This window comes from Nannobrachium achirus, assembly GCF_963921795.1.
Source record: "Nannobrachium achirus genome assembly, chromosome: 3".
In the NCBI taxonomy this organism is placed as follows: Eukaryota; Metazoa; Chordata; class Actinopteri; order Myctophiformes; family Myctophidae; genus Nannobrachium; species Nannobrachium achirus.
In genome coordinates this window covers 76,779,792-76,797,914 of record NC_137812.1, presented here as the reverse complement: position 1 = coordinate 76,797,914, position 18,123 = coordinate 76,779,792, and the positions used below count along the sequence as shown (strand labels likewise).

General features: G+C 42.5%; 1 protein-coding gene across 1 annotated transcript in view; it reads left to right on the top strand.

The window, feature by feature from the left end:
* Positions 1-18,123, top strand: part of LOC308282464 (CSC1-like protein 2) — a gene marked incomplete at its 3' end in the record, with an annotated part of 134,469 nt that overhangs the window by 73,010 nt on the left and 43,336 nt on the right. Inside the window, exons 5-8 of the mRNA XM_080722810.1 lie at positions 70-160; positions 2,361-2,398; positions 5,423-5,565; positions 12,437-12,488. Of these exons, the coding sequence (XP_080578936.1) occupies positions 70-160; positions 2,361-2,398; positions 5,423-5,565; positions 12,437-12,488 (324 nt within the window). The remainder of the gene's footprint in view (positions 1-69; positions 161-2,360; positions 2,399-5,422; positions 5,566-12,436; positions 12,489-18,123) is intronic.

The following is an 18,123-nucleotide window of genomic DNA, read 5'->3' as shown; positions in this document are numbered from 1 at the left end:
ATGTTGTTGTGTTGTGTTTGTGTTTGTGTTTGTGTTTGTGTTGTGTTTGTGTTGTGTTGTGTTTTCCAGCGTTGCGTCGGCCATGCATTCAGAGACTCCGGACCGATACGAACGCCTGACGTCGGTGTCCAGCTCCGTCGACTTCGATCAACGAGACAACGTAAGACCTCCACACACACACACACACACACACACACACACACACACACACACACAGTGCTTCAAGCAGCTCCGACCAGGCAGACAGACAAACGCGAATGCCACGGAATCGGCGGATTTAATTTATCGTGACATCATCCTCCGTCATGCACTGGGATCAATTCATATTTAATTTGCCAAGCTGCATATCCGGTACCACTTAAACACTCTATACTTATAATATATGTATTTGATACAGTCTTTTTTTCACTCTCTATCAAATGTCTTTGACAAAAAAATAGCAGATCTACAAGCTCACAACACAGTTGTGAGCTTGTAGATCTGCTATTTCTTGGCAAATGTTCCGCCCCCAGGATAATGGATTTTGATTATCGCGATAATATCGTAAATCGCGATTTCTTTTGTCAGAATAATGGTGACATGACATTTTCATAGCGTCCCATCCCTGCTTTAGGGTGCTGCCGACACATCCTGAGCCTAACTGAGCCTAACCCTAAACCCTGAACCCGCCCCCAGGCAGCAGACAGATCAGATCTTACAACCCACTGAGCAGTGAATCCTTCCCATCCTCGTCATGCTTTTAACCCCTGACCCCCCCCCCCCCCCCCGATGTGACGTCATCACCCCCGTCCGTCTCGCCATGCCCTAGCCCCGCCCCCAACCAGGCCCTTTTAGCTCCCTATTGGCTGAGCTCCGCTAAGCCTGTTAAATGAGGCTGGAGGATCAGACCATGAGAAAGCATGGATGTGTGTGTGTGTGTGTGTGTGTGTGTGTGTGTGTGTGTGTGTGTGTGTGTGTGTGTGTGTGAGACAGAGCTGTCTCATCCAGTTTGACACAGATTGTCACTTTAGTTGAAGCTAGTTAGGAACCTGCTATTTTACCATCTATGCTAGGGTATTCACGAATAGTGATTTTTAGTATTCAAATTATTAGACCTCTAAGTATTCGAATAGTTGAATATTCGACAGGACTGTCCAAACTGTCAAATATTAAGTAAGCAAGAGGTGAACATTGTGAAAATAGCCGATCTACATGCTCACAACGCCTCGTGTTGCGAGGCGTTGTGAGCATGTAGATCGGCTATTTTCACAATATTTATCTGTGGAACCGAGTCACATTAAATGTAATACCTACAATTCCAAGTGCTTGTCAGGGTGGGGGTCCCCAGTTCAAATATGTTTATTTTGGGGGTCACGGCCTAAAAAGGTTTGAGAACCCCTGGTATAGACCATTAACAAATTCATCCACCAGGGGCATTGACAACTCATTCTTATGACTTCCTATCTAGCCAAGCTTTAGAAACTATTATAAACTTTATAAACTATGCCTTTAGTCCAGCAATTCCTGTGAATGTTAGTCGACTAATTATTATTATTATTATTATTATTATTATTATTATTATTAGTTGGTGTCCTGTCCTTTATGTTCAGAATGCTGCCACACCCTCCATCCTGAGTCATATTCTGCCACAAGGCCACTTAGCTCACTGCTAATCTCTGAAGTTCTCGCCGCAAGCTAATCCACTTTGAGCTGCGTGTCTCTGAGTTTTAACCACTACTACCCACAGCCGCTAGATCTATATCCTGACCGGAACATTATCCCCACAAAACATAGCTGCTTGTAGATCTGCTTTTTATTTGGATTGGGTGCGAACGGGGAAAAGGTGTTGAAAGTTGCAGTTAACTGGTGGTCAGGTGGTTCTCTGTAAGACCACAGGGTTTAAGGGGTCAGCAGAGGTCAGGGAGGAGTTCTCAGCCTGTGGTAGGGGTCAGGGGTCGCCTATATGTCAAAACACACTGCTAGTTTCACAGCTGAAACAGGGATTCTGGATGACGTCATTTCCCAATGCATTATGGGAATTGGAATCTTTGCATTCACTCCCGGCTGCGGGAGAGCGCAGTCTAGGTTCAATCACTTAAAAGACCATTTGATGTAAATATACTTTTACCCTAAACCCTAACCCTAACCCTAACCCTAACCCTACAGCTAAATAAATAAATACATTTTAAATGTCCTGAAGCCACACTGAACTGAACCAAACTGAACTGAACCAAACTGAACTGAACCAAACTGAACTGAACCAAACTGAACTGAACCAAACTGAACTGAACCAAACTGAACTGAACCAAACTGAACTGAACCAAACTGAACCAAACCAAACTGAACCAAACCAAACTGAATGTCCTATTGTTTCTCTGCAGGGCTTCTGTTCCTGGCTCACAGCAATCTTCAGGATAAAGTAAGTACACTTCAGTTCTATACATATGGGGCGGCCATAGCTGAATGGTTAGGGAGCCTGCCTGGGGAACCAGTTCCCCTGGTTGTCCCAGGTTCGATTCCCGGCCAGGATAGCAATGTCGATGTGTGTCCCTGAGCAAGACTCTTAACCCCTAATTGCTCCCCCCCTCGCGCTCCTTGTGGGCTGCACTGGGTTCAGCTGGGTTAGGCTGAAAAAAAGCAGCTGGGTTGGGCTGCGATACCCGAATTTCCCTTGCGGGAGGAGTAGGTAACTATCTATCTATCTATCTATCTACATAAAACATAAAGTAAGTACACTTCAGTTCTATACTTAAAACATGAAGTAAGATAGTAGATAAAGTAAGTACACTTCAGTTCTATACGTAAAACATGAAGTAAGATAGTAGATAAAGTAAGTACACTTCAGTTCTATTAATAAAACATAAAGTAAGATAGTAGATAAAGTAAGTACACTTCAGTTCTATTAATAAAACATAAAGTAAGATAGTAGATAAAGTAAGTACACTTCAGTTCTATTAATAAAACATAAAGTAAGATAGTAGATAAAGTAAGTACACTTCAGTTCTATTAATAAAACATAAAGTAAGATAGTAGATAAAGTAAGTAGACTTCAGCTCTATTAATAAAACATAAAGTAAGATAGTAGATAAAGTAAGTACACTTCAGTTCTATTAATAAAACATAAATTAAGATAGTAGATAAAGTAAGTACACTTCAGCTCTATTAATAAAACATAAAGTAAGATAGTAGATAAAGTAAGTACACTTCAGTTCTATTAATAAAACATAAAGTAAGATAGTAGATAAAGTAAGTACACTTCAGTTCTATTAATAAAACATAAAGTAAGATAGTAGATAAAGTAAGTACACTTCAGTTCTATTAATAAAACATAAAGTAAGATAGTAGATAAAGTAAGTACACTTCAGTTCTATTAATAAAACTTAAAGTAAGATAGTAGATAAAGTAAGTACACTTCAGTTCTATTAATAAAACATAAAGTAAGATAGTAGATAAAGTAAGTACACTTCAGTTCTATTAATAAAACATAAAGTAAGATAGTAGATAAAGTAAGTACACTTCAGTTCTATTAATAAAACATAAAGTAAGATAGTAGATAAAGTAAGTACACTTCAGTTCTATTAATAAAACATAAAGTAAGATAGTAGATAAAGTAAGTACACTTCAGTTCTATTAATAAAACATAAAGTAAGATAGTAGATAAAGTAAGTACACTTCAGTTCTATTAATAAAACATAAAGTAAGATAGTAGATAAAGTAAGTACACTTCAGTTCTATTAATAAAACATAAAGTAAGATAGTAGATAAAGTAAGTACACTTCAGTTCTATTAATAAAACATAAAGTAAGATAGTAGATAAAGTAAGTACACTTCAGTTCTATTAATAAAACATAAAGTAAGATAGTAGATAAAGTAAGTACACTTCAGTTCTATTAATAAAACATAAAGTAAGATAGTAGATAAAGTAAGTACACTTCAGTTCTATTAATAAAACATAAAGTAAGATAGTAGATAAAGTAAGTACACTTCAGTTCTATTAATAAAACATGAAGTAAGATAGTAGATAAAGTAAGTACACTTCAGTTCTATTAATAAAACATAAAGTAAGATAGTAGATAAAGTAAGTACACTTCAGTTCTATTAATAAAACATAAAGTAAGATAGTAGATAAAGTAAGTACACTTCAGTTCTATTAATAAAACATAAAGTAAGATAGTAGATAAAGTAAGTACACTTCAGTTCTATTAATAAAACTTAAAGTAAGATAGTAGATAAAGTAAGTACACTTCAGTTCTAGCCTGACACTCTGCCTGAATTGACATTTCGTTTCACTCCATTATTCAGTCTGAAGTTGCTTCCACCCAGGGCGATTGCTGGGATGGGCGTTGCCAAAGAGGCAGTCTTCTGCGATTGGTTCACCGTCTGACCAACACAACAGTAGCAAAGCAGATGACGTAGTGTTGTTATGTCTGGCTGGCTAGTGGCTAGCCTGTTGCTTGCTAGTGCTACTTGCTAACCAAAGAAACAGGCAGAATAGGAGCACTTCGAACTAGGAATCAAACACAACATAACATGCCTGCTACTGATGTTTCATAGCGAGATCGATACGATCCCATATTACTGTGACGGGCAACGCGATGCGCCGTACGGTACGGCGGCAGAAATACAATATAAAGTAAGATAGTAGATAAAGTAAGTACACTTTAGTTATATCAATAAAACATAAAGTAAGATATGACCGCTGAGCGAGATGTTATCGCGCTTATTACCCGGATACTCAATATAATTAATAATTTGACAAAAAAAAAAAAAAAAAAGTATTTCCATGTTTACAGACTGCTGCAAGTGTTGCGCTGGTCGTCCCCCCACGGGTCGCCTTGGATCAAATAGAATCCATGTTCTGTTACTATGTCGTCTATTTCTCGCCTCAAATGTTTTTAAAAACATTCTTGAGAGCAACGTTTAGTTGTAAATGTCGCTGTGTGTTTGTTTACATGGCTGACATGTTGGATACGCTGTGTGTTTGTTTACATGGCTGACATGTTGGATACGCTGTGTGTTTGTTTACATGGCTGACATGTTGGATACGGCACTGAATTCACGCATCGCAGTCTGAGTGCAGCAGGTGTTCTGAGTCTTTGAGTAGGTCCACTACCTGTCCTTCCAGAGATCATTATAATATAATATATAATGTTATAATATTAATAATGTTTCAATAGGGATGAAGAGATCAGAGAGAAGTATGGCGAGGACGCGGCCCACTACCTGTCCTTCCAGAGATCATTATAATAATGTATATTAATAATAATTATAATAATATATATATATATATATATATATATATATATTCCATAGGGATGAAGAGATCAGAGAGAAGTGTGGTGAGGACGCGGTCCACTACCTGTCCTTCCAGAGATCATTATGATAATGTTATAATAATGTATATATATATATAATGTTATAATAATGTATATATATATAATAGGGATGAAGAGATCAGAGAGAAGTGTGGGGAGGACGCGGTCCACTACCTCTCCTTCCAGAGGCACATCATTGGTCTGCTGGTGGTGGTGGGCGTTCTGTCTGTGGGCATCGTTCTGCCAGTCAACTTCTCTGGAGACCTGCTGGGTGAGACTGGCACGCACACACACACACACACACACACACACACACACACACACACACACACACACACACACACACACACACACACACACACACACACACACACACTGTAGAGACCACACACACACACACACACACACACACACACACACACACACTGGAGACCTGCTGGGTGAGACTGGCACGCACACACACACACACACACACACACACACACACACACACACACACACTGTAGAGACCACACACACGACTCAGAATTTGCCATGCAGCAGGTGGCTGTGGCAGTGCGTTCTTTCCCCGATTGAACCCAGTTCGATTCGTGCGTCTTGTCGCATGCGGTAAAAACTCATGGACTCCTTTTATGAGTCCTTTTGGGATCCACAGTGTGGATTCCTCACAGCCTTGGGATCTGCAGTGTGGATTCACCACAGCCTTGCACACCAAATACAATGTGTTTTAATCATGCAGCAAACGAAAAGAAACGCAACGGTCCTGTGTGCAAAGCCCTTAACACGCCCACTTTGGTTCCCAGTTCAGGGAAAAGAAAACAGTTATGTTTTGGTTCAGAACAAACTGTTATGCCTCATTCACACTACAGATATATAGTTGAACGTTTTGCTTGCTTGGTCAATGTTATCTCAATGGAAACCAGCTTTAAAGCTTTCAAAGCTTTGTCTTGTGTGTGTCCTGTATCTTTAAAGCTGGTTTCCATTGAGATAACATTGACCAAGCAAGCAAAACGTTCAACTATATATCTGTAGTGTGAATGCAGCATAAGGGTTCTGAAATAAATGACTTAGTAACTCTAGACCACTGCTGTTCAGACATTACTCTGTGCACACTGATGGAGGATCTGAAGTATGAGATAAGATGTCATTGATCCTCAGAGGAAAGTGGAGGAAGGAATAGATTCAAACAGTAGAAGATAAACTAGAGTTTAATGAAGGAATAGATTCAAACAGCAGAAGATAAACTATAGTTTAATGAAGGAATAGATTCAATCAGTAGAAGATAAACTAGAGTTTAATGAAGGAATAGATTCAAACAGTAGAAGATAAACTAGAGTTTAATGAAGGAATAGATTCAAACAGTAGAAGATAAACTAGAGTTTAATGAAGGAATAGATTCAAACAGCAGAAGATAAACTATAGTTTAATGAAGGAATAGATTCAATCAGTAGAAGATAAACTAGAGTTTAATGAAGGAATAGATTCAAACAGTAGAAGATAAACTAGAGTTTAATGAAGGAATAGATTCAAACAGTAGAAGATAAACTAGAGTTTAATGAAGGAATAGATTCAAACAGCAGAAGATAAACTAGAGTTTAATGAAGGAATAGATTCAATCAGTAGAAGATAAACTAGAGTTTAATGAAGGAATAGATTCAAACAGTAGAAGATAAACTAGAGTTTAATGAAGGAATAGATTCAAACAGTAGAAGATAAACTAGAGTTTAATGAAGGAATAGATTCAAACAGCAGAAAATAAACTATAGTTTAATGAAGGAATAGATTCAAACAGTAGAAGATAAACTAGAGTTTAATGAAGGAATAGATTCAAACAGTAGAAGATAAACTAGAGTTTAATGAAGGAATAGATTGAAACAGTAGAAGATAAACTAGAGTTTAATGAAGGAATAGATTCAAACAGCAGACAATAAACTATAGTTTAATGAAGGAATAGATTCAAACAGTAGAAGATAAACTAGAGTTTAAAGCTGACGCTCCTGCATCTTAACAATGTCATCACATGTGAAGAAGCAGGTGTAACAAAATGGAAGAGGAGGCTGAGCTCTGTCACTGACTAATGAGTACAGACATGTGAATAATGACTACAGACATGCAAATAATGACTACAGACATGTGAATAATGACTACAGACATGTGAATAATGACTACAGACATGTGAATAATGACTACAGACATGTGAATAATGACTACAGACATGTGAATAATGACTACAGACATGCAAATAATGAGTACAGACATGTGAATATTTGGTTGTATTTGTTATTTGTAGTTAGAATAATCCCGATAGATGGATTCCTAAACCATGAACCATCAGACCAAGGACCGCCGTCTAAATCAGGTAACATGTGGTTTAGACTGGTTTAGACTGGTCTAGACTGGTTTAGACTGGGTTTAGACTGATTTAGGTTGGGTTTAGACTGGTTTAGACTGATTTAGGTTGGGTTTAGACTGGGTTTAGACTGATTTAGGTTGGGTTTAGACTGGTTTAGACTAGTGACCGACCGATATATCGGCCACCGATATGGCCAAAAAGTCGACGATATGCGACCGATATGACCGATATAACCTTTTTAGGGGCTAGTGAAAGTTATAAGTATGGTTTGTCTGATGTGTAATGTGAGCTTACCATAATCACAGTAATCCTTCATCATATTCCATCATATTCAAGGGCTTTTGGAGAGAAATGAGACTCTGTCCAGTTAGAGCACTGCATATTGGAGGTCTGTGGCTCTTTAATAAAGACATGGGTTTAAGAAAGCAGCTGTCTGAATCTGTAGTATGACTGTCACTGTACCTTTTCATAATCATATTGGTGCAAAATCTTTACACAATCCACATATTAAGAGTAAAAGGCCTGTTTTATATATATGTATATATCGGTATCGTATCGTATCGGTGATGGCCCCCCTCTCTAGAATCGGTATCGTATCGGATCACAAAAAAGTGTATCGGTTGGTCACTAGTTTAGACTGGTTTAGACTGGGTTTAGACTGGGTTTAGACTTGGTTTAGACTGGGTTAGACTGGGTTTAGACTGGGTTTAGACTGGGTTTAGACTGGTTTAGACTGGGTTTAGACTGGGTTTAGACTGGGTTTAGATGGTCTAGCTGTAGCTTGGCTGTGGTGCAGTGGTAGACAGTGTACTGGACCCCAGTAGACTCCTTCAGTCAACCTATAGTAGAGACTCCTGATGTTGTTTTTATTATGAATGCATTGCTGTACTAGAATTTAAACTGTCTTCTCTGCTGTGATAATATCCTCTTAGATCAAACCCAGTATAAATAATAGTGACCATAGCAGATCTACAAGCTCACTATTTAAGATGAGTCTAGTGTGGTTAATTCATGATGTATTTTCCCCTTGGTATTTAGAAACTGAACGGTGGAAGCTGGGTGAGGATCTATAGATCTGTGTCTAGATGTAGATCAGTGTTTTCAGCTGGGTGAGGATCTGTAGATCTGTGTCTAGATGTAGATCAGTGTTTTCAGCTGGGTGAGGATCTGTAGATCTGTGTCTAGATGTAGATCAGTGTTTTCAGCTGGGTGAGGATCTGTAGATCTGTGTCTAGATGTAGATCAGTGTTTTCAGCTGGGTGAGGATCTGTAGATCTGTGTCTAGATGTAGATCAGTGTTTTCAGCTGGGTGAGGATCTGTAGATCTGTGTCTAGATGTAGATCAGTGTTTTCAGCTGATAGGCTGCCGGTTTGAATCCCTGCTCTGGTGACCGTTGAGCAAGACACTTGTGAAGCAGCAATGGTTGTACTGGTAACACACTGTGGTTGTACTGGTCAGCTCCCAGTACAACAGTAACACACTGTGGTTGTACTGGTCAGCTCCCAGTACAACAGTAACACACTGTGGTTGTACCGGTCAGCTCCCAGTACAACAGTAACACACTGTGGTTGTACTGGTCAGCTCCCAGTACAACAGTAACACACTGTGGTTGTACCGGTCAGCTCCCAGTACAACAGTAACACACTGTGGTTGTACCGGTCAGCTCCCAGTACAACAGCATTAGACTGTCTGTGTGTGTGTGTGTGTGTGTGTGTGTGTGTGTGTGTGTGTGTGTGTGTGTGTGTGTGATATATATATATATATATATATATATATATATATATACTGTATATATATATATATATATATAGAGATATAGATATAGATATAAATAGATAGATTCCAGACTTGAATTCATGAATATGTTTTTGTTTTTGTCGCATTCCTGCTGCCAAATAATTAATGATATAATTCCAGTTGGCTGCGTGCCAAATGTAGGTCATTTCAATGAAGCTCTCACTCACTCCATCAGTGCTGGTTTGAACAGAGCCCATAAAATGACAGAAAATGTAAGCCTGTGCTTTCTTCACCTCACCTCAAAGTATGAAGGAGGTAGAGACTGTGCACTGTGAGATGAGACCTTTTTGCTTTTGGACAGATGCAACCTCTCTCGCGTGCGCTCTCTCACACGCATGCACACTCTGTGTGCGTGCGCGTGTGCGCGTGTGTCGAGCGTCTGCATCCATCCTCAGTCTACAGACGCCTCGCCTCCTAGTTGAACAGCCTTTCGGACTTTAAGGGTGCGTTCGGAAACCCGCACCGGGTGTGTGCTCAGTGTAGTGAGTGCGTGACGTTGTAGAGTGCGTTCAGTGTGGCTTATTTACGAACGACCAGTTAAGAGGCAGCTGTGCGCTTTTTCACTCTGAACTCTGAAGGTAAACTTTATGAAAAGCAGCAGCTTTGCTAACGTAACGTTGATATTGAAAGGATATGTAATTCCTAACATTGGCATACCTGCTGTTAGTTTACACGTTGATGCGTGTGAAACTATCAAGCCCAAACAACCAACGAAGCTGCAAATGCTGCATTTTGTGGTCATTTCCTCCATTGTGCACAGCTGAGAAGCGCTGGAGACACGGCCATGAAAACCAACCAATCAAAATAACGCACTGCCGCACCACACCGCCAAACCCCATCTTCTGAGTAGAGTCGTTCAGTGCGTGCACTCAGCACACTGGTGCGCCGCGCACTGGATTTCCGAACGACAACATGGCACAAAGTCCGACAAGTCTGTCGGACTTTAAGGCCATCGGAAAATCACCACGCGCCCTTTGTTCCATGTGGAGACACAAAGAGTCTCCTCAAACGATTGTCTTAGGAATGCAACAAAACACAAAAAACAAACAAAAAGCATCCATGAATTCAAGTCTCCATGGGCTAAAAATGAAATGTTTACTAGTATTGTGAAACAAGTCAGCCTTGAGTCCATATTTATACGTCGTGAACCATGAAGAGGTGAATATATTTGTACGGTAAGTTCCCTCATTCTCAGTGAACCATGAAGAGGTGAATATCATATTTATAAGTTGTGAACCATGAAGAGGTGAATATCAGGCGATATAATGCATCATCATTTAAAGGTTAAGAGTGCATTCAAGTGCTTCATGTAAGAAACCCTTTCACTGTAACTCCACAGTCCACCAGAATGGAACATATGTACTGTCTGTAAAAAATAAATAAACATGTTGAAACAGAACTTGTGGATGAAGACAATATGCCTTCCGGTTGGTTCCAAGATTTCTAGCCGAAGTGCTGCGTTTAAAGGAGACATCCAGACCAAAACACATATAGGGTTAAATCTGCCTTTTATCATACCCCTTCATACCTGCTTTAGTCGATTTTTTTCACAGCTGCCCCTGTTGCTAGATTTCGGCTGCCCCTGTTGCTAGATTTCGCGGGCTCTCTCATAACTAACACAGTGGATTGTCCTTAGGCTAGTGCGGTCATTTCTTGAGCTTCAAAGTTAGTATTTCTTTATTGGATTGTGTTTACACAACGTCCTGAGACGAACCACACCGCTGTTTTGACCTCACAGGCACCCTTACTTGTCAAACAGACCCCTTCCTCCCTCCCTTTCTAGCCTCTCCTCTCCCTGCTCTGGTGCAGAGCAGAAGCCGTTTGACAAGTAAGGGTGCCTGTGAGGTGAAAACAGCGGTTTGGTTGATCTCAGGACGTTGTGTAAACGCAATCCAATAAAAAAATACTAACTTTGAAGCTCAAGAAATGACCGCACTAGCCTATGGACAATCCACTGTGTTAGTTATGAGAGAGCCTGCGAAATCTAGCAACAGGGGCAGCCGAAATCTAGCAACAGGGGCAGCTATGAAAAAAATCGACTAAAGCAGTTATGAAGGGGTATGATAAAAGGCAGATTTAACCCTATATGTGTTTTGGTCTGGATGACTCCTTTAACAGACGTTATGTCATGCGGTGTGGGTCAGTTTACATTCCCCAGCAAAAAATAAATAAAATAGATTTTAGCTCTGAAACTCGCTCTTAACTCATTGGTTGTATACAGCTGAGGAAACCGAAGATTTTTCTATGTCTTTCACTGCTGGCTTCTCCTACCTGTTATCGCGGGCGCTAATCCAGTTCCCATCGTGCACGATCGGACACTGCTATGCATCGTGTGTTCGCGTATTCCATCAGCTTCTCAAATCCGTTGACATTTTGAAAATGTATCAATCCGTTCTCCATCTGTAAGCCGTGGTGTTTACACAGAAAGCTAACGGGCCGGAATAGAGGACGGACCATCTGCTTCCGGATGTGTCCGTGTAGAAACCGATCCCGGAGCATTAGTTCCGGCCTATTTTTGTTCGGCTTCGATAAATGATTATTTTTTAATTAAAGCTTATTAAATCTTCAGGTTCCTCGGGCATGGCAGAGAAGCCCTTCAAAGGTTTTTTTTGTTTTGTTTTGGCAACAGTTGTGTTAACAGGTGTAACATTGCCTGAATCAATGTTTTAGTTTGTATATTGTTTATTGCGAGCGCAACCGACGGAGCACCTCACCTGTGATGTCACACCGCACAGCAGCAGCTGTGATTGGTCTATTCTTGGCGGTGACAGATTTACAGTACACACAGAGATGCATACAGACTGCAGACAGCTGGTTCCTCTCAAACAGCACTATATACTCTACCCTGTATGGCTGCTTTGACAGAGAGTTGCAGAACGCTGACTTTGACTTTATGAAAGTGTGTGAGTGTTCGTGTGCACAGGTGTTTTATCTCTCCTGGGCAATAAAAGTTAACGTTCTCTTCTCTCTTCTCTCTTCTCCACCGTGCAGAAAACAACGCCTACAGCTTCGGTCGAACCACGATAGCCAACCTCAAGTCTGGGTGAGTTCCGTCTCTGGTTCACCTGAATAATAATGTGCACAAAACAGACGTACGGACAGACATACACACTCGGTCAAATGTTGGCGCGGTTGGCGGCGCTCAAAAAGCTAAAGCAGTGATCAGTGTTTCCTTAAAAGTCCTTAAAACTGTTACCACTAAACTGTCACTCTGAAAAGAGAGAATGTCTTTCCACTTGGAGCCGTTCGAGCATAGAACAAATACTGCAATACTTTTAAGAATCCACTTGTCAAAAAACAAAAGACTTATTGTATAATTATAAGGCTGGCTTGTGGGAAACAAAGGGATTAAAACTAAAGAAAGGTAAGTTAAAATATGAAATGATGCATGTTATTTATTGTATGTACTGTAAGATACACGTTCACTCAGATCAGCCAACACAGGGATGCTGACAGAACCCTCGCTAAAAACCCCAGGACAAAAATCCACTTGTCCGAGACAGTTTGCCCTCCTGGCCCCCAAGCTGTGGAATAAACTCCCTGTCGCTCTTAGAACAACGGACTCACTCGCTAGCTTTCGCCGTGGACTGAAGACTCACCTTTTCAGACTCCACCTAAACCCTTAGCACTACTGGAAAAATGACCATACATGAAGCTAGTTAGCATTTGTTTTTTAGGTTTTTTAGAAACCTTTTTTCTTTACGGATTATATTGTTTTTTTTTTTTTCTAGATAGATATTCATTTGCATTTGTTATATTGCTGTTGATGTACTGACATATTATCTTGTTTATTATTGTGATGTTTTTATCTGCTTATTGTAAGTCGCTTTGGATTAAAAGCGTCTGCTAAATGCCTAAACTGTAAACTGTAAACTGATAAGTGTGGGTTGTATGTGGGTTAGGGGTGTATTGTATTTATTGTATGTACTGTAAGATAGTGTGGGTTCTATGTGGGTTAGGGGTGTATTGTGTGTGTGTGTGTGTGGGGGGGGGGGGGGGGGGCTGCAGGGTATTACAGTACATTGGGAATTTATATGAACGTCACAATGTTTTATAGAAAATATGTTTATGGTGTTGAGTCTGGCGTAAAGGATTGCATCTTGTGCCAGAAAACCTTCAATAAGCTTCAATAAATGGTGTAGGAGCGGGTTAGGGTTAGGGTTAGGGTTAGGGTTAGGGCTAACCCTAACCCTAACCCTAACCCTGTAGGAGCGGGTTTCTCAAAGAGGCCACTCTGAGCTAACATGGACAGTTTGTGTAGGCAGATGGGCGGGCGCGGCGAATCTCTCCGCGAGTCTCCGGCCAATAGCATGCGTTCTCCTCCCCCCTCCCCCCTCTGCTCCTCTGCTCAGCACAGAGAACGCTGCTGCGTCATGACGTCAACACATTTGGTGCGACGCTCTCTGCACTCTGATTGGTTAGGGAAATTCTACACTTCCTACAACAGTGATCATAAGGCGATCGCCCAGGCTCCTTTTCTTCCCATCGCCAAAAGAAGCCTGGGTTTCTGAAGCTACAAATAGGGTGACTTGACGCCAGACCTCAGGATACTTAGATTTAGAATTGATGAATATCACTTCAGTTTAACCTCTTCAGACCCTCTGTACAATGTCTCTTCACCTAGAAACAGCAGATCTACAAGCTGGATGGATGGATGGAGGGAGGGATGGATGGATGGATGGATGGATGGATGGATGGATGGATGGATGGATGGAGGGAGGGAGGGAGGGAGGGAGGGAGGGATGGATGGATGGATGGAGGGAGGGAGGGATGGATAGAGGGAGGGAGGGAGGGATGGATGGAGGGAGGGAGGGATGGATGGAGGGATGGATGGATGGATGGAGGGAGGGAGGGAGGGAGGGAGGGATGGATAGAGGGAGGGATGGATGTAGGGAGGGAGGGAGGGAGGGATGGATGTAGGGAGGGAGGGAGGGATGGATGGAGGGAGGGATGGATGGATGATGGATGGATGGATGGATGGATGGATGATGGATGGATGGATGGATGGATGGATGGATGGATGATGGATGGATGGATGGGTGGGTGGATGGGTGGATGATGGATGGTGGATGGATGGATGGGTGGGTGGATGGGTGGATGGATGGATGATGGATGATGGATGGATGGATGGATGGATGGATGGATGATGGATGATGGATGGATGGGTGGGTGGATGGCTGGATGATGGATGATGGATGGGTGGGTGGATGGATGGATGATGGATGATGGATGATGGATGATGGATGGGTGGATGGATGGATGATGGATGATGGATGGATGGGTGGATGGATGGGTGGATGGATGGATGATGGATGGATGGATGGATGGATGGATGGATGGGTGGGTGGGTGGGTGGATGGATGGATGGATGGATGGATGATGGATGGATGGATGGGTGGGTGGATGGATGGATGGATGGATGATGGATGGATGGTTGGATGGATGGATGGATGGATGGATGGGTGGATGGATGGTTGGATGGATGGATGGATGGATGGATGGATGGATGGATATTCCATCAGATGTTCTATATCATTACATCATCACACAATGGCATCAAACCATCGTCGTCACAACAAATGTAACTGTCCTTTAAAAGTAATCGTACAATTAACAAACTGTCATTCAACTTGTTCCAGCTAATTACACATTATCCTGTAAGTTAGTCTCACTGGTTCACGTTGTTGCTGGAGTGTGAAATGATTCACTGGACCATACATCTGAAAGGAGGACATAAGGATTCCCACCATGCTGCTGTGGTAGTCGGACACAAGCTGTACTCATTTGGAGGAAACAACAGCTACAAGAACAACAGTGATCAGATTGAAGTCCACATCTTCAACACAGTGTCTTTGCGTTGGAGTACGTTGCCCCCAGTGACAAATGGAAGAGGACGACGTCCCATTGAGGCGCCCTCTGGGCGCCAGGGTCACACAGCTGTGCTGGTCTGCTCCTCTGCTCAGCACAGAGAACGCTGCTGCGTCATGACGTCAACACATTTGGTGCGACGCTCTCTGCACTCTGATTGGTTAGGGAAATTCTACACTTCCTACAACAGTGATCATAAGGCGATCGCCCAGGCTCCTTTTCTTCACTTCCTACAACAGTGATCATAAGGCGGATGGATGGATGGGTGGATGGGTGGATGGGTGGATGGATGGATGGATGATGGATGGATGGATGGATGGATGGATGGATGGATGGATGGGTGGATGGATGGATGATGGATGATGGATGGATGGATGGGTGGGTGGGTGGATGGGTGGATGGATGGATGATGGATGGGTGGATGGATGGATGGATGATGGATGGGTGGATGGATGGATGATGGATGATGGATGGATGGATGGATGGGTGGATGGATGGATGATGGATGGATGGATGGATGGGTGGATGGGTGGATGGATGATGGATGGATGGATGGATGGATGGATGGATGGGTGGGTGGGTGGATGGATGGATGGATGGATGGGTGGATGGATGGATGGATGGATGGATGGATGGATGGATGGGTGGATGGATGGATGGATGGATGATGGATGGATGATGGGTGGGTGGATGGATGGATGGATGGATGGATGATGGATGGATGGATGGATGGGTGGATGGATGGATGGATGGATGGATGGATGGATGGATGATGGACGGATGGATGGATGGATGGTTGGATGGATGGTGGATGGATGATGGATGGATGGATGATGGATGGATGGATGATGGATGGATGGATGGATGGATGGATGGATGGATGGATGGATGGATGGGTGGGAGGGAGGGAGGGAGGGAGGGAGGGATGGGTGGATGGGTGGATGGATGGATGGATGGATGATGGATGGGTGGGTGGGTGGGTGGATGGATGGATGGTTGGATGGATGGATGGATGGATATTCCATCAGATGTTCTATATCATTACATCATCACACAATGGCATCAAACCATTGTCGTCACAACAAATGTAACTGTCCTTTAAAAGTAATCGTACAATTAACAAACTGTCATTCAACTTGTTCCAGCTAATTACATTACATACATTATCCTGTAAGTTAGTCTCACTGCTTCACGGTGCTGCTGGAGTCTGAAATGATTCACTGGACCATACATCTGAAAGGAGGACATAAGGATTCCCACCATGCTGCTGTGGTAGTCGGACACAAGCTGTACTCATTTGGAGGAAACGACAGCTACAAGAACAACAGTGATCAGATTGAAGTCCACATCTTCAACACAGTGTCTTTGCGTTGGAGTACGTTGCCCCCAGTGACAAATGGAAGAGGACGACGTCCCATTGAGGTTCCCTCTGGGCGCCAGGGTCACACAGCTGTGCTGGTGGAAGAGATTGTCTACATCTGGGGAGGAGGCTGCAATGTGCTTTATGCCTTTAATGTCGACACCCACAGCTGGTTCACACCCAGTATTTCTGGGATGGTTCCAGGAGTAAGGAGGTTCCACTCAGCCTGTGTCCTGGAGAAGGTCATGTATGTGTCTGGAGGTCGCAAACAGCTGACTGATGAAAGCACCAATGAAATGTACAAGTTGGACACCAGAACAATGGTCTGGTCTTTAATCAACACCAGAGGAACTCCACCTCCTGCTTCACACGGTCACTCTGCCACCATGATCGGGACGAAGATGTTTGTATTCGGGGGCTACGGGGTCGCCTACAACAGCATCAGAGTGTTTGACACAGAGACCAACTGCTGGCTGAGCAAGCCTTCTGGACACCCTATTCCCGAAGGACGGAGGTATCATTCAGCCTTTGCCTACAACGGAGAGCTGTACGTATTTGGTGGCTGCTGGAACATGAATCAGACCTTCAATGATCTGTGGAATTTCAGTCCAGAGAACTTCTCCTGGAAGCAGGTTGAGCCCAGGGGGAAACGCCCCCGTAGGATGTTTGGGATGATCTGTTGCATGGTGGGAGATTGTTTCATCATCCATGGAGGATACAAAAGAAACAGCGTACTTTCTGCTGACCTGCACATCCTAGACTTTAATCCCAGCCTGAAGATGTTATGCAAGCTAGCAGTCACTCAGCATGGTCTGGAGCAGTCTGGACTCCCACATGACATCAGGTGGGAACTGGCAGCCATGACTGCCAATGGAAAAGAAACAAATGTCATAGCCCAGCACACACAGTTCACAGTTACAGTTTAGGCATTTAGCAGACGCTCTTGTTCCAGAGCGACTTACGACTAGACAGAAGTGTGGTTGATGTGATTATTATTCTGCAGCAAGTTAACGGTCATGTGAAGCTCAACCAATACGCAAGCTAGCACCACTCCTCAAATGTTTTTCCTTCAGTTTCCAATTGCGTCTGATTTCCATCAATTCCCAATGACAACGGAAAAAAAGTGTATCTAGTGAAAATAATGTTTCCTCAGAACTACACTAATAAGTCGTATTACCATTAACAGTTCTCCTGTGGTTGACAGTCCTCACTGTCATTGAAAGGGTTAAAATCATGGTGCCGTTGACGGTGAGGACTGTCAATCTTACTGTATTTACAGTTAAGGTATAATTACTTACTGTACGTTGCTCCGGTCTCGCCCGCATCGGTAATGTCCGCGATTTGTTTACAACGCACGTCGGGCGTGCACGCGAAGTGAACGTCCTCCATAGTAAATCCATTGAGAGGCCCATAAAGAGACTTAATTTACTCAAAAGAGACATTTCTATAC